The 18,211-nt window shown below is 44.8% G+C and overlaps 1 protein-coding gene across 1 annotated transcript in view; it reads right to left on the reverse strand.

The window, feature by feature from the left end:
* Window positions 1-6,074: 6,074 nt before the first annotated feature.
* ulk3 (unc-51 like kinase 3) overlaps window positions 6,075-18,211 on the reverse strand; it is a 60,705-nt gene continuing 48,568 nt past the window's right edge. The window contains exons 13-16 of the mRNA XM_063070461.1: window positions 16,635-16,675; window positions 15,402-15,449; window positions 14,377-14,443; window positions 6,075-8,781 (exon numbers count right to left, since the gene is read on the reverse strand). Of these exons, the coding sequence (XP_062926531.1) occupies window positions 8,765-8,781; window positions 14,377-14,443; window positions 15,402-15,449; window positions 16,635-16,675 (173 nt within the window). The 3' untranslated portion in view covers window positions 6,075-8,764. The remainder of the gene's footprint in view (window positions 8,782-14,376; window positions 14,444-15,401; window positions 15,450-16,634; window positions 16,676-18,211) is intronic.

An 18,211-nucleotide genomic window follows, 5' to 3' on the forward strand; every position in this document is an offset into this window, starting at 1 on the left:
CTTCCACCAAATGAACACTAGACGGCAACACCACGAGGAAGAGCCAGCCCCAACTCAGCATGGATACCCACCTCATCACATTGCCTCCGGTGTCTCCTCCCCTGGGCAGCTGCAGCACAAGGTTCTGGAGCTTAAAAAATAGAGGGCTATGGCTAACCCTAGATAATTTCTAAAGTAAGTACATGTTCGGCACAGCATTGTGGGCTGAAAGACCTGTATTGTGATGTAGGTTTTTCATGTTTCATGCTAGAACCTATTGATTATTGCAAGATCATTAATAATGACTCCACAATCTCTTCAACCACGTCCTTCAGAACCCTGGGGTGTCTAACATCTGGTCCAGGTAATTTATCTACCTTCAGTCCTTGCAGTTTCCCCAAGAACCTTCTCCCTAGTACTGACAACTGCACACACTTCTGCCCCCTGACACTCTTGAACTTCTGGCAAACTGCTAGTGTCTTCCACAGTGAAGACTGATGTAAAACACTCAGAATCAGAATCAGGTTGAATACCACCGGCATGTGTCGTGAAAGTTGTTAACTTAGCAGTAGCGGCACATTTCAATACATTGCTAATATTGAATGAAAAAAAGGAAATCAATTACAGTAAGTATATATATGGCAGACGGGAAGAAGCTGTTCCGGAATTGCTGAGTGTGTGTCCTTAGGCTTCTGTACCGCCTTCCTGAAAGTAACAATGAGAAGGGGACATGCCTGGGTGATGCAAGTCCTTAATGATGAACATTACCTTCCCGAGCCACCGCTCCGCAACTTAATCAGTTTGCGCACCATTTCCTTGACCCCCCATTACCACCACTCCAGCATCATTTTTCCGGTTGTCCATTATCTACTCTCGCCTCTCTTTTACACTTTATCTAATGGAAGAGACTTATCTTTGTATTCTATCTTTACCTCCTTAATGCCATTTTTAGTTGCCTTCGTTGGTTTTAAAAAATTCCCAATCCTCAAACCTCCCACTGATTTTTGCTCTATTGTATGTCCTGCACAGCTTTGAGTGTCCTATGGACTCGGACCCCAAGATCCTTCTGATCCTCCACACTACCAAAAGTCTTACCATTAATCCTATATTCTGCCATCATATTTGACCTACCAAAATGAACCACTTCACACTTATCTGGGTTGAACTCCATCTGCCACTTCTTGACCTCCCTGGCATGTGACATAGGCAGAAATCCAGAGATTATTACACTGGAGGTCCTGTTTTTCAGCTTTTTATCTAGCTCACTAAAATCTCTATTCAGGATTTCTTCACCTTTCCTACCTATGTCATTGGTGCCAATATGTACCAAGACTTCTGGCTGCTCACCTTCCCCCATTAGAATGCTGTGGACCAGATCCAAAACATCCCTGATCCTGGCACCAGGGAGGCAACATACCATCTGGGTGTCTCTATCTGATACTCTTCCTCTGACTAAGGGATCTCCTATCACCACTGCAGTCCTCTTCACCTCTTCTGTTCTGAGCCACAGCACCAAACTGAGTGCCAGAGACCCGGATTTACCACCAGATCTCCTTCTGCACTCCTCCTAACAATATACCCTCTATTTACTGAATCTATTTCCTACCAAAACATAACATTTCATAAACACAAGAGATTCCAAACAAAACGCAGGAGGAACTCAGCAAGTCAGGCAGCATCTATGGAGAGGAATGAACAGTCAACATTTCAGGCTGAGACAGCTCATCAGGATTGTGTGTGTAACATTTCATAGTTCTCATCAATAACCCACTGCATTTAAAAGACATTTGCACAGATTCATGGACTATATGCAAGACCAACTTTTCACTGTCTCTTCATATATGTAACAATAATAAATCAATAACATTATCATCTCCCAATAAGATCAAAGTTCAAAGTAAATGCTATTAGTAATATACAATCCAATGTCACCATATACAACCTGAGATTAATTTTCCTGAGGGCATATTCGGCAAATGTATAGAATAGTTACTATAAGAGGGTCAACGAAAGATCAACCAGAGTGCTGAAGACAACAAACTGTGCAAATGCAAGTATAAATAAATAGCAATAAATAATGAGAACAGGAGATAATGAAATAAAGAGTCCTTAAAATTAGATCATTGGCTGTGGGAACACCTCAGTGGATGGACAAGTGGGTGTAGCTTTGTTTAAGAACCTGATGGTTGTGGGTTAATAACTGTTCTTGCACCTGGTGGTGGGAACCCTGAGGCTCTTGTATGTCGCTGATGGCAGCAGTGAGAAGAGAGTATGGCCTGGGTGGTGGGGATCTCTGAAGATGGATGCTGCTTTCCTGCGACAGCATTTCATGTAGATGTGCTCAGTGGTTGGGAGGGCTTTACCCTTAATATCCTGGGTCAAATCCACTTTTGTTGGATTTTCCATTCAAAGACATTGATGTTCTCATACCAGGCTGTGATGCAGCCAGTCAATACGCTGTCCACTCCACTAACTGTTCAGCAAATGATCTTTACAAGTCATAATTCAGTTTAGGGCTCCTACATTTTTACCCACATTTGTAGGATTAGTAACTGCAGAATAAACCTGTACCACGTCAGGCAGTTTTCAAAACAGATGAGCAAATCTGAAACCTTTCTATGCAAATTAATCTGTGCACCAAATACAGAATTTTAAAATGCATAGCTTTCAAAATATATTTAAAAATACAGTTTCTGTGTTCAGTATTCCAAGAAATTGGGAAAAAAATTCCACACGCTTGAAGTACAAAGAGAAATTATCCCATGAGGTCCAGAACACTAAAACAGAGAAGATATTAGCATGAATTTACATAACCATTGTAAAGCAGACATGGCTGATTATTATCCACCAACAGAGACAGGACAAGCATTTGGGAATAGTTTTCCTTTATGCATTGGAAACAAAACTTGCATTTAAATAGAGTCCAATCACCACTCAAATAGTTTAGCTGTAGGCAAAACAATAGCTTTCCACTTGTATCGCATCTTGAGCAGAGCAAGTTAATTCACAGTATTTTTCAAACAAACAAAATTGATTTAGAGCTTCTCATGGGACCTGGCAGGTCACCAAATGGGCAGCGTGGTTTCATTCAGAGGAACCAGAATCTGAATCAGGTTTAATTTCACCAGCATATGTCGTGAAATTTGTCTTTTCAACAGCAGCACAATGAAATACGTAATAGAAAAAACATGAATTAAAGTACATGCATATATTAAATAGTTAAATTTAATAAGTAATGCAAACATGGAAATTTTGTGATGTTCACCCTATCTATGCCCCTCAAAAGTTTACATACTTCTATACGGTCACTCCAATAAATACAGTTCTAACTTTCTCACCCTTTCTCCATGACTCAGTCCCTCAAGTCCCAGCAACACGCTCATAAATCTCCTTCGCACTCTTTCCAGCATCCGCAGAACTTCTTGTGCCTTGAGCTTTATCAAACTCTGGAGCAGGCCAGCAAACACCAAGCTGATGTGTGTACAGCAATAGTGCTAACTGGGGAAAAGGGCAGCAGTCTTGAGGGTGACAAGTTTATTAAACAAGAAAATGACAAGGAGGAATGAAGTACTGTGGTACCGCCAGACATGCAGGGCCTGGAATACGAGAGTGGGAGACTTCCAACCTATTCCGGCTTTGGGGAATCACCTCAGAGTGGATAAACGATCACAATGCGATTCTGTGCTCCCCCCACCATGTGTTTGTGAGCTCAACTGCCATTCCTGAGCAGCAGAGAGGGAGGTGTCATCATTTGTCTTTTGAAGGGAGCCTCAATCCAAAGTCTATCTGCCCCTGGAGAGAACAGTCAAGAGGATTTATTCCGTTTCTCATATCTGCACTTCAAACAGAATATTTAAACCCAAATTCCAAAGGGATTCCCAGTATCTCATTTTACCCATCCCCCCATCTCAGTTCACCTTCACTGGCTCCTGTTCCAGCAGAACCCATCAGTAATCCTCGTCCTCGTTTGCTATAGAAGGGCAACCAAAACTTTAAACAATATTTCAAACGCAGACGGACTTCTACACCTGCAACATAATACCCCAGCTGGTATTCTCAATGCCCTGACTGTTGAAGGCCAATGTGCCGAATGATTGGGTGATCACTTTATGGAGGACATGTGTCCCACCAGTCTTGCTGTCACCCGCAACCTTAATACGTCATCACATTCTGACTTATCTGTTGTCTCTTGTGCTGTTACAAGGACCAAATCAGGAATAATACCTCATCTTCCACCTGTATGTGTTACAGACTTCCAAACTCTACATCAAACATACTAACTTTAGGTACCACACTCTTTATCTGCAATCAGTGCCCAGTTTAAAATTCGCTGGCATCTCATCTTTGCACAGGACTCCTCTAAATCCTTAACTCATTCCTAGCATAACCCATAAAACCATGAATCAGAAGCAGAATTAGGCCATTCAGCCTATTGAGTGTGCTCTCCCGTTCAATCATGGCTGATTACTTCTCGATCGCATCCTCCTGCATGCTTCTCATAATCCTTATCTTACTGTCAATTTATGCTACAGGCGTTTAGGGCAGTAATGAAGGTCCTCCATCTCTGGCGGTGTTCAGGTCCTCATCTTGGTTTTCACTACTGTCTGTCATACAAGTACTGGGTGAAGACACAGAAATACTGTCACACTCAAATGTTGTTGCTTCCCTAACAATTTGGTTTCTCCAGTCAGGGTTGTTAGCCCCGAGCTGAACCCCCAAACCTGGAGGACCAGTGGACCACTCTTAGTCGGTCCTCTACCCTTTGACCTGTTTGGCATGGGTGACACTACCAAGAGCCAAAGCATAAAGCACTGACTCCAACCAACATAGCTCTCTGGGTCATTGAGGTACACAAGCCTCCGAACCCTACAAGGTTGTGGTCCTCATGGAGGAACACATAATCCGTAGCCCCCTTACCAATTAAGACCCTATCACTGTATTAACAGCCCTCTGTTGCAATGAATTCCACAGATTCACCACCCCCTAGCTGAGGAATTACCCCTCCATCTCCTCTATTCCAAGGCTGTGGCCTTGGATACTAGACTCTCCTACTAATGGAGACACCCTCTCCATGTCCAGACTATCCAGACCTTTCAGTATACAGGGAGGTTTCAGAATCATACAGCAGGGAACAGGCCCCTTGGCCCAACTAGTCCATGCTGACCAAGATGCCCAACTAAGCCAATCCCATTTGCCTGCGTTTGGCCCCTTTCCTATTTGTCTATCTGTCCAGGTTCCTTTCAAATGTTGTTAACATACCTGCCTCAGCCACTTCTTCTGGCAGCTCATTCCATATACTGGGCGGAAAAGTTGTCCGCCAGTTTCTTATTAAATCTGTCCCTTCTCACCTTTCCCTTACCCTAGGAAAAGACTGTGTGCATTCACCCTATCTATGCCCTTCATGATTTTATACATCTCTATATATTATAATTTTACAAACTGCTACAAATCTCCCTTCAACAAAAAATTTCCCTTCGTCATTCTGAACTTCAGCAAGTTCAGCCCCAGAGTCATCAAACGCTCCTCATATATTAACCTTTTCATTCCCAGGCTTATAATTATCATTTTCTTCCCCATGTTTTACTTACAAGTTTCTGTATCTGTGCCTCAGTAACTCCCAGCAGCATCAATTTTCGTATCCAAATCAAAGTTTCCCCAAGTTTTTACGTCTCATATTTATTGCCCATCGTTTTGTTTGGGAGAGATCTGGAGGCTGAAGACGGCCTGACCTGGAGTTGGAGGACTGTGTATGTGGGATCGGTTTGTTGTGTTCTGTGTTGTTCTGCCGAGCATTGTGGGGATGCTGTGTTGGTGCTGAAACGTGTGACGAAACACAAGCTGCCTCCTGCACATCCTTAGTTAACCCAAAAGACACATGTCACTATATGTTTCAATTGTCCACTCTCCTCTCCTATCAGATTCTTTATTTACCTTTCCCAGCCACTTGGCTTCATCTATCACCCTCCAAGCTAGCCCCCTTCCCCTACCCCCAACCTTTCATTCTGGCATCTTCCCCCTTTCTTCTCAGTCCTGATGAAGGGTCTCTGCCCAAAGTGTCAACTGCTTACTGTCAGACCATTGCACACACTTACAGGCACAAAGTTTAAACTTTATTTTATTGAGATCATCATAACTTTCATCATCCATTAAGTTATATTAACAAGACAAGTAGAATCAGAGATAGAAACATGAAACAGTGAAGTGGTTCATCAATCATTAAAGAAATCCTCATAAAATATGAAAGGTGTCAAAAAAAATGAGCAAAGGAATATTTTATTACATAAAGAGTACAGCTCATCCTGAAAGAGGAACTATGTTCTCCCTCGACAGCTGTGGAGACCAAATCTATGCAGAGGGCACAACCTCAGAATAGGACGTCCCTTTAGCACCGAGATAAGGAGGAATTTCTTTCGCCAGAAAATGGTGAATCTGTGGAATTCATTGCCACAGACAGCTATGGAACCAAATCATTGGGTGTATTTAAAGCAGAGGTAGATAGGTTCTTGATTAATCGGGGCATCAAAGATTATGGGGAGAAGGCAGGAGAATGGGGTTGACAGGGATAATAAATTAGCCATGAATCGTGGAACGGACTAGATGAGCTAAATGGTCTAATTATGCTCCTAAGTCTTATGGTCTTTGGGGATATTTGAAGTAAAGGTTGATAGGGTCTTGATTAGGAAGGGTGTCAAGGATACAGGGAGAAGGCAGGAGAATGGGGTTGAGAGGGATAGCAAATCAGTCATGACGGAATGGTGGCACAGATTCAATGGGCTGAATGGCCTAATTCTGCTCCTATGTCTTGTGGCTTATTAACCTATTAAAGAAAAGTACTTGGATACTGAACCCCTAATTCAATTTCTTGAGTTAATGCAATTCCAGCTGAGAAGCAGAACTGGAGCTCCTTCTTTGCCAAAGCTGAAAAGCCACCCCGCCCCCAGCTTTATTGGGCTGTCGCCAGAGAGGGAAGACACAGAGCTCTAAGTTAATTGCAGCACTGATCAATCACAGGAGGCATTGTGGCTCAAATAGTAGATTGGCTGCTGCACAACTCCAGAAGACCTGGGTTCAAACCCAATCAACGGTGCTGTTTGCGTGGAGTTTGTATTTTCTCCCCGTGACTGCATGGGTTTCCTCCAGGAGCTCTGGTATCCACCCACGTTCCAAAGGTGTACGAGTTAGGGTTAGGGAACTGTGGGCATATTGTGTTGGTGCCAGAAGCACAGAGACACTTGCAGGCTGCCCATCACAATTCTTGCTGATTTGATTTGATGCAAACGATGCATTACATTGTATGTTTCTGACAAATTAAGATCAAATTTATCTTCATCTCTTAACTGTTTTATATCTATTTATCTCAGTAATTCAGATGGTTTAGTGATAAGTAACAGTTTTTCACAGAGTCCGGGACAGATTAACTGTTCCTGTCCTGATCTTCTTTTAAGACTGAAATGCAAAGGAAATGGAACAATGGAATAAATGGGCTGGGAGAGATGAGGGAGTCAGACTACCACCTGGAAGGGAGTTAGAACTTCATGCTCTCTTCTAACTCCTGTCATACCTATCATTGCAAAAGAACTCTTTGATGATGAAACTTGAGAAATTCATAGTTCATGTTCACAATGTACTGAGCTCCATTGCAAATCTAGTCTGCGAATTTAGTAATGAAGTAACTCATCTACCTTATGGGCTATTTGTCTGACTGTTTGGATGCAGCTACACCGTATCCATGCCAGGACTACTAGACTCAAAAACAGTTACTTCCCCTAAGCTGTCAGGTTCATCAACACCTCTACCCACTAACCCACCACACAACTCTCACCACCATGACATCCACATCACCTAACATCACTTTATGTACATACAATCAGTCTATGTCTATATAGTACACTCAACAGTTACTTGTACAGTGTGTTTCATAGGATTGCTTTAATATTGATTGTGGTTTTGTTGTTTATTTTTTATTATGCTCTTAATGCTTAGGTTGTTTTTAAGATGCTGCACCGGATCCCGAGTAACAATCATTCCGTTCTTAACACTCGTGTAGTGAAGAATGGCAATAAACAATCTAGAATCTTAGTGGAAGACTTTAACTAATAACCTCACTGGGATATGCTCAATAGTCTACTCCTATTCACAGTGAACAAGCTGATCTCTCCCTGTGAAGTACCCTCAGAGAAGATTCTACAAACTGGCTTCCACGATGACTACTCCACAAGCTGTGGGAGAGCTTTTGTAATGCTTGTCCAGCCTCAGGGAATAGGCAGAGGCTGTGAAGAGCACAGTGTGAGCAACTGATTCGATTTTGCTTTTCTTTAACCCATTGGGGCTGGAGGTCAGTGGTCACCTCCCATTAGTGCAACTGGCCCTACTGTCCCTCGAAGAAAAAGTGTTAAATCAAAATGACTGGTCAGACCTTCAGAGGAGGGGGAAAAAAAACACAGGAATAAGGAGAACACTCCTAAAAGTAAAAGCCTAACTTAGGCTAAGCTTAAATAATGCTGCTTCCTCTGAGCAGTTATTTGGTAAATATATTACCTCTATGAAAAATTAAACTTTTCTAATAAGAACGATCTTTCTTTTGAAGCATATAAGCTTTAAAATTAAACTTGTGGTACTCGTTTGATTTACGTTACTGGTCACTGCTCCACTCAAGGGTCAGCAAACACACAAGGGGCGGTTTGTACCAGTTTACACTGAGGTTACGCCAAGGTTGCGTGGGAGTTACCCCCAATTACGTTTGAGAGAAGTTGTGAGATATCGGCAGAGATTTTCTGATGTGTAGTTACTGGAGCAAACAACCTGAAACACAGAATTAAAATACAAATTAATTCATTTGTAACTCAGACTTGCAGGAGAATCACGGCAGTTAAGGTATTTGGAAAACAGGCAACTGTTTTCCCAATAAAAAATGGCAGATAGCGCATAAACAGTAATGGTTTATAATACAGTTTTAAAGTGATTGGAGGAAAGTACAAGGATGTCAGATTTTTTTTTTAAAAACACAGAAGTGGTGGGTTCATGAAAGGCACTGCCAGGGTGGTGGTAAGGGCAGAACCATTAGTGACATTTAAGAGACTTTCGATAGGCACATGGATGAGAGAAAAATGGAGGGATATGTGAGAGAGAAGGGTTAGATTGCTCTTTGAATAGGTGAAATGGTGGGCACAATAATTGTGGGCTGAAGGGCCTGTATGGTACTGTTCTATGTTATATTGCCCACGTCCTTTGTGGCTTTCACGGACATCTTGGTTGGCATGGACCAGTTGGGCCAAATGGCCTGTTTCACTGGCATGTGACTGAATGGCTGAGCTGGTCTGTCAAGGCCGTAGAAACGGTGAGCAAGAAAACAAGGACAAGGATTCTGAGTGTTGTCGGAACAGGAGCCAGACAAGGTGAGGGGTGAAAATGAGTTCCTGGGGCTAACCCCTTGAAATCTGGGCTTGTGGGGTAAAGTATCAGATACAGGGAGTAAAGCCGCCTTTGCTCCTTTCTGCAGGGACAGGTGGACCTGACTGGCCAATCGCCTTAGTCCCCTTGTTTCGACGCTCTCACCACTGCCCCTGGTGGGAGTTGGTGCCAAAATACTTGGCAACACTTGTGGTTGCCGACACAGATTGTGCCAACCTCAGATTCTGTTGGATGTACTGTATGTTTTGATGTAAATGTGATGATGAGATGGATAGATAGATAGATAAACAGACAACCTATGACCCCTAGTCCTAGTCTCACCCAATCAGAGGGGGAAAAAACCTGTGTGCATTCACCCTCTGTACCCCTCAAGATATTGTACACCTCAGTGAGATCTCCCCTCATTGTCCAACGCTCCTGGAAATACATCTTCAATTTAATTCTAAATGCCCAAACTGAGAGAAAGGGAACAAACCACAGCCCCACCCTGAACCAAGATAAATGGCGTCTCTATTTAATAAGCTGAGAATGACTGCCCTGCAACCTCTGCATCCATTGTGCTGGGAGCTGGCTGGAGAATGGGGTAGGGACCACTGTCAAAGCATTCAGTCCTGGACTTAAAGCCTCAGTGTTCCGTGACCAGTCAAGTATAGAGTGAGGCACGGTCAAAGTTCATACATTAGCTCCTCCCCCTTCTCCGCACCCCACAACTCCTCCCAACCATTTTGCCACACACAAAAGTCAGTTTAGAATTGATGGGTCGCAATTTTTAAAAAAGTATTTATGAGATCTCTATCACAGGCAATTAGGATGAAAACTTGCACTCTTTCCCCCACCACCACCACCTCATTCTGGCCTCTGCCCAGTTCCTTTCCAGTCCCGATGAAGGGTCTCGGCTTGAAACGTCAGCTGTTTTATCTTTTCCATGGATGCTGCCTGACCTGCTGAGTCCCTCCAGCATGGTGTGTGTGCTGTTCAAGATTTTCAGCATCCCAGATTTGCATGTGTTAATGATATTCTCTGCGATAATTCTGTGTGTCAAGCTGTGGGGTCACTCCATGGCCAGTGGCCAGCTGCCCAGCTTTGGCTGTGGGCGTGCTTGGGGAGACACTAAAGGGGTTAATAACGAACAAACTGCTAGAGGAATTCAGTGGGTCAGGCAGTGTCTGTGGAGAAAGTGAGATGGTTGAGGGGTGACCTGATTGAAACCTATTGAATGGTGAAAGGCCTTGATAGAGTGGCTGTGGAGAGGATGCTTCCTATGATGGGAGAGTCTAAGACCAGAGGACACAGTCTTAGAATAGAGGGGCATCCTTTCAGAATGGAAATGAGGAATTTCTTGAGGCAGTGAGTGGTGAATCTGTGGAATTTGTTGTCACAGGCAGCTGTGGAGGCCAAGTCTTTGGGTATATTCATGGCAGAGGTGGATATATTCTTGAATGTCAGGGCATGAAGGGATACGGGTGGGGTGGGGGGGTGGAGGCAGGAGATTGGGGCTAAGAGGAAAATTAGATCAGCCATGATGAAATGGCAGAGCAGATTCAATGGGCCAAATGGCCCAATTCTGTTCCTATACTTTATGCTCTTTTGTTTCGGATTGTGACCCTGCCTCAGTACCGACGTTCCTGAGGTGGGCAAGGCCAAGTTCCTGGTCAGCCCAATTTAGCAGAGGGTGCACAAAAAAAAATCAATCACTTAGTAAAGGGCAGTGTCCACCAGCACAGAAGTATCTCCATCATGGTGTTCAGGCCCATGGAACGCAAACAGGCCGGCCCATCGTGGGCACAGCTCTTCTCAGCACTGACAGCTTCCGCAGGAAGCACTACCTCAAAAAGCCAGCACCTATTAACATGGACTCTCACCATCCGGGCAATGTCCTCTTCTCACTGTTACCATCAGCCCCGGAGGTACAGAAGCCTGAAGCCCCACACCACTAGGTTCAGGGACAGCTACTTCCATACAACCATCAGGTTCTTGAACTGGTCTGCACAACCCTAACCCTACCTCTGCAACACAACACTATGGACTATCTCTTGTACTACCAGGTATTTGCCCTTTTGTTACACTCTTTCTGTCACTTCGCTGTATGGTAGAGTTTATATTCGGTGTGTTGTCCGTACCCTCATGCCTGTGATGTTGCTGCAAGCAAGATTTTCACTATACCGGGGGCGGGGGGGGAGAAGAAGGGGGAAGGTAGAGAGGGCAGAGGGAAGCGTGAGTGAGGAGTGGAAGAGGGCGTGAATGTGTGACAGATTGTGTGTGTTGTGCATACGTGGGGAAGAGACGGAGAATAAAGTTAAGTATGAGACGAGGGATAAGGAATTGGGGTTAATAAGGGTTAATGAGAACCCTTGGTTTCCTGTCAAAGTGTGCTCTGGCAATTTTAATTAAACATGGAATTTGCCTCAGTGGAGATAATTATGATCATAAATAACTCGTATTACATTTTGCAGCAGTGATTTCCGATGATACAAGCTGATGTTCTGCCCTGTCTGTCTGCGGTCGGGTCCCCTCGTCAGTGACCCTTTCCGCTCAAGAGCGGTGAAACCTAGTAACCAGCTGCTGGTCAGTGAAACGTGATCTCTCCTCCATGGCGTGTACACGTGCCCACTGCACGTCACCAGCAAGGTGCTGGCTACATTGAAAGCTCTGAACTTATACCAAGAACGCTGACTTAAAGGCTCTGAATAAAGCAGAGTGGCAGCACGGTAGCACAGCGGTTTGTGTAATGGTATTACAGAACCAGCGTCCCAGGTTCAATTCCCACCGTTGTCTGTAAAGGAGTTTGTCCGTTCTCCCTGTGAAGACATGGGTTTCCACCGGGTGCTCTGGTTTCCTCCCACATTCCAAAGGCATACACGTTAGTAAGTTAATTGGTCACATGGGTGTAGTTGGGTGGTGTGGCCTTGTTGAGCTGGAAGGGCCTGTTAACATCAGGCAGAAGATAAAAAATCTTGAAAATATGCCCTACCAGGCTCAAGAACAGCTTCAATTCCACCATTAACAAACACTAGAACAGACCTCCTACACGATAATGATGCGTATTGATCTCGCAGATTATTTGGTCATGGCCCTTGAACTTTAAGGGTCTGTCTGCATTTTCTCTGTAACTGTAACACTACAGGCAGCATTATTATTTTTCTCTTTGTACTCCCTCAATTAGACACTGGGTAGAGATACGTCTCTACCAGAGGAGATGCAAGAGGCCCCTTCCCTCCGCCAGCCTTCAGGTCACCCTTGGGCAAGGTGTAGGACCTGCTTAGTTCTCCCCACCCCACTCCGCAGGTCACCCTAGGGCAAGGTGTAGAACCTGCTTAGCCACCCCACCCCCCAGATCAGGGTCACGTGAAGCCACGGGAGCAGGTGGTGGATGGTCACATGAGCAGCTGGTGAACATCACGTCCTGGCTACGTGACCACTTGACCTCAGGCAGACAGCCTCTGAAGTGTAAAAATACTGGTTGGGGTCACCTGTCTTCTAAAGACACTGCCCTGTAGAAAAATTTGCTGAGAACAATCATGGTCATGGAAAGACCATGATTGTCTATGTCGTACGACACGGCACACAATGAATGAACGAACTGTCTCAATTTACTCGTGTATGGAATGATCTGTCTAGAAGACATGCAAATCAAAGCTTTTCACCGTTTCTTAGTATACAGATCATAGAACAGTGAAGCACAGTACAGGCCCTATGGCCCGCGATATTGAACCATCCCTTTAACCAACTTCAAGATCAATCTAACCTTTCCCTCTCCATTAGCCTTCCACATACGACAATACACCAAGTACCAAATTACCAGTGTACAAAACTTTTATAACACCATGTGGTGAAATTCTGTACACAGCAGCTCATGATCATGGGATGGTTGAAATGGGTTTTGCTGGCGGAGAAGATAATTGTCCATCTACCCAGGATGGTGCTGAAGTGTACAAGATGATAAAGGACATGGATGAAGTGGACAGCAGAAATGGCTGATATGTAGTCCTGACGAAGGGTCTCAGCCCGAAACATCGACTGTATAGATGCTGCCTGGCCTGCTGCATTCACCAGCATTTTTTGTGTGTGTTGCTTGAATTTCCAGCATCTGCAGATTTCCTCATGTCTGCGTGATATGAGGGGGCATATTTTTAAGGTGGTTGGGGGATGTCAGGGGTATGGTAGGTTTTTTTTGAGACAGAGAGTAGTGGGTGTGTGGAATATGCTGCCGAGGTGGTTGCACAGGCAGATACATTGGGGACTCCTAAGAGACTCTTAGAAAGGTACTGTATATGAATTATAGAAAAATGGACAGCTACGTAGGAAAGAGTTAGATTGGTATTCGAGTAGGTTAAAAGGTCAGTAAAACATTGTGCGCCAAAGGGCCTGTATTGTGCTGTAGAATTCTATGTTCAGCCTTCCTCTGTGGAGATTCTGCCTTTAACTTCCCCATCTCCTCGCTACTGACCACTCCAACCAAATCATCCTTGCAACTCTCTCTGCGCAAGGTCAGGGAAGAAAGGCTCCCTCTGCCACGCACTTTGCCTTGGGCCACGGAGCCCGAAAGTCGATTGGAAATCCAGACGGCCAAGGCTGGAGATTAGAGGCTGTTGGCATGTCCTGGCGTTGGAGGACTGTCTTTGCGTGGGTGGGTGGAAAGAGGCTTGTTCTGTTGTTCTTTCATTGCTTGTTGTTTTGCCGAGCATTGTGGGCACGCAATGTTGGTGTTGGAAAGTATGGCCACATTTGCGGGTTGCCCCCAGCACATCCCTAGGTTGCGTGGTTGTTAACACAAACAATGCATTTCACTGCAAGTTTCGGTATACATATGTTAAATAAAATCTGAATCTGGTCTATAACCCGACCCTCCTAGTTCAAAGCTCCACTAATGTGGAATGTGCCTCATTACTCCAGTTCATTTTGATGTAGCCTAGGACAACAGGGTCCAGGTGAATTCAGCCGAGGAAGTGGTGCTGGGAGGGAGTGAAGAACATCTCGTATACTCACTGCTCTTGACCGACTCAGAAAAGAGATCCTGGTCCATGGATGCTGCTTCTTTCTGATTCTCCCACATCTGAAGCAAAGGAAGAGGAGAGCTTACTCAGGGCACAAGCACACCCCCGTGGGGAAAAAAATGCAGAAAACATTTAACAAGCTGGAATTGATGTGTGAGTGTGAGTGTGAGTGTGAGTGTGAGTGAGAGAGAGAGAATTAAGAAAAAGTAGGAAGCAGAAAGAGAGGGACAGAAAAGGGAAAAAGATAGACTAAATTGTAAATAGTGAGCTGCTGTGTTCTGCCAGTATTTTGTATGCCTGCTGCTCAGGATTTTCAGCATCTGTAGAATCTCTTGTGATTGTGAATCAAGTGTAGTTCTGGTTGGCTCATTACGGGGGGGGGGGTGGTTGTGAAGGTGTGGAAGGAGGGTCAGCTAAAGGGTTAACAGACTAAGTCGCCAACTTGCATTTTTCTATGTGAACTTTGTAACCCAATGAACTTTTGTAATCCAATGTCCTAAGCTTAGACCCGCAGTCAGCAGATAGTCTTTCAAAGTCAGGATGCAGCACTGAGTGCAGACGGCCAGAAAGAGGAGCATGCACTCAAATGATGTAGTTACTTGCACGTTCTATGATTAAAAATACCTTGTGCTCCCGATTATATATATCTGCTTGTGCAGCTTGCATGCCAGTAGTCATGTATACTCGCCTGTTTAGAAGTATAAAGCTAATCCTTAATGTCTATCTTTAGTTTAAATTGGCAACAATGCTGGTACAGTCATTGTGGGCTGAAGGGCCTGTTTCTGCACAGTATTGCTCTATGCTCTACATTCTACACTCTACCACCCTCGTCTCTTCCAGTCTAGTGAACACTTTCTCAGCAAATGCCCTGCACAGAAGGTTACCGAGGATGTAACAGCACCAACTACAACCACCCGCTCTCCACAACACACTGTTAACACCGTTAATGATGCCCGTGGCCAGTACACTGCCCCGACTTCACCAACCAACTCTGCATTAACGAATAATTGGACTGACCTTCAACTGCTCCTTCAGATATTCAGCTCGACTCATGAGGTTTTTGATCTGATGAAAACACAAAAAGATTAACTCACTTATCCAGAAACAAACCATTAAGCACATAAATACAAGAGATTCTGCAGATGCTGGAAATCTTGAGTGCTGGAAGAACCCAGCAGGTCAGGTAGCATCTGTGGAGGGGAATTAAGAATCGACGTTTCAGACTGAGACCATTCATCGGGACTAAAGAGGAAGGAAGAAGAATGCAGCCTGAAAGGGCTATGGGCAACCCTTGGTAATTTCTAAAGTAAGTACGTGTTCGGCACAGCATTGTGGGCCGAAGGGCCTGTATCGTGCTGTAGGTTTTCCATGTTTCTATGTTTTTTTCTATGAAATGCCAATGGTTTATTCCCTTCCATAGGTGCTGTTAGAATTGCTGATCCCCATTAAATACCTGTCAATGTTTCCGGTTGGCGATCTTTGATCGGAACTCTGTTCTGACAGAGTCTAACTTGAAACACTGACAAGTTTTAAAAGCATGTTTTAAGCTTTAAACTTGAAAATCAGCTGAACTAACTGTGCTGCTACTGCACGAGAGCTGATTTTCAAGGAATAGGTACCACGCATATAAGCTGATGACAATACTAAGCTTGAACTTGGCCCAGATACAGCAGACATGTGAATTTTCAGCCCCTGTGCTTTGGTATTAGATTTCCAACATCTGCAGTCATTTCTGAGTTTCATTTTCAGTTATTATTGATTTTCATTCGATATTCAGTTATTTTTGATATTTACTAAATACTTGTCCTCGTCATAAGTCACGCCTCCATGTTCACGGAATGGCATTAGCTGTCAATGCGCAAGAAACGCTGGGTGTTCTGGTAGCATAGCGGTTAGCATCATGTTACTGCAGCGCCAGCAACCCAGGTTCAATTCCCGCCACTGTCTGTAATGAGTTCATACATTCTCCGTGTGTGAGTTTCCTTTGGGTGCTCCAGTAACTTCCACATTCCAAAGACGTACGAGATAGAAGGTTAATTGGTTATGAGTGTAATTTGGCGCCAGAAGTAGCCATTACTGTGCTGTATCTCTAAATCAAAATAAAAGTGTCCCATAATGACAAACACCATTTTGTAAATCAAATAAATGGCTAAGTATTTCATAATTTCTCGACATCAATTGTCATGGACAAAGTATCAGAGTTATCGACCATCACTGAGCATGCAAAATAAGGTAACTGTGCATCCTTACCTCTGCATGTAACATCACCCGTCTTCTCCCCTGTGGTTCAGCTGTGATCGGGTCAAGAGAGAGTCTGCAGTCAGTGCAATCTGCCAGCCAGCTCCTTGAACTGCTCATGCCTCCCTACAAACCCCTCAACTCTGCCCCCTTCCTTTCCGGTCCTGATGAAGGGTTTCTGCCTGAAAAGTTTACTATTTATTCCCCTCGTTACGTGCTTCCCCACTTGCCGAGTTTCTTTAGCATTTTTGGTGTGTTACCCCACTGCCCCCCACCCACAGTCACCTGCGATGCCGACATGAAGGACACAGCACTGGAAAGGCACAGGCAGCCCATCAGCTTCTGAAAGGGAAGGTTGATGCCACATGGCATTGCCCAGTCACAACAGCTCCAAGCCCCCCGGTCTTACACTGCGGTCTCAGACTGCCCGCTTGAAGGGAAGCGGATCTATCCACAACATTAAAGGCATCCGTTAGTCTTGCGAGACCATGGATTTGCGCATGTCTTCACTCTCCAGGGCGCAGGCCTGGGCAAGGTTGTATGGAAGACCAGCAGTTGCCCATGCTGCAAGTCTCCCCTCCCCATGACACCCATGTTGTCCAAGGGAAGGGCATTAGGACGCATACAGCTTGGCACCAGTGTCATCACAGAGCAATGTGTGATTAAGTGCCTTGCTCAAGGACACAACACGTTCCCTTGGCTAGGGCTCGAACTCACGACCTTCAGGTCGCTCGTCCAATGTCTTAACCACTTGGCCACATGCCCACACAACAATGCCCTTAATTTGTGTGTGTGGGGGATGGAGGGGGAAGTAACACTCCTCAGGGCAGAGCACTGAATTTTATTCCATCTTAGGTCCAATGCTGGACTGGGCTACAGTTAGATGCATTTGGACAGTTGTAGGTTTTAAGGAGTGACTTAGAGGGGAAGAGAGGGGCAGGCTTGAGGAGGGAGTTGCAGAGATCCATGAATCAGTAGCCGAAGGTTGGGTGATTATTTATTTATTGCGATACAGCGCAGATTAGGCCCTTCCGGCCCTTCGAGCCACGTGCCTAGCAACCCTCAGTTTAACACGAGCCTAATTGCGGGCCAACTTACAATGACCAATTAACCTACCGACCAGCATGTCTTTGGACTGTGGGAGGAAACCCTCGCAGTCACAGGCAGAAAGTACAAATTCCTTACAGGCAGCGGTGGGAACTGAACCCAGGTCACCGGGTACTGTTAATCACTGTGCTAGCCACTAAGCTACTGTGCTAGGGCAATGGTCAAGAGGTCAGAATTAGAGGGGTGGGGAGAGGTTAGAGGGTTCAGGGCAAGAGTGGGTGAACCAAAAGTTGTTATTACTGGTTTGTTATTGTCATGTGCTGGAGGAGCTCAGCAGAGCAGGCAGCATCTATGGAGGGGAATAAGCAGTCGGCGTTTTGGGCCGAGACCCTTCATCAGGACCGGAAAGGAAGGGGGAAGAAGCCAGAAAAAGAAGGTGGGAGGAGGGAGGGGAGTATATAGGAACAAAGTTCAAAGTAAATTTTATTGGCAAAGTACATATATGTCATCAGAATCAGGTTTATTATCACCAGCATGCGACG

Source organism: Mobula hypostoma, chromosome 18, assembly GCF_963921235.1.
Source record: "Mobula hypostoma chromosome 18, sMobHyp1.1, whole genome shotgun sequence".
Classification (NCBI taxonomy): Eukaryota; Metazoa; Chordata; class Chondrichthyes; order Myliobatiformes; family Myliobatidae; genus Mobula; species Mobula hypostoma.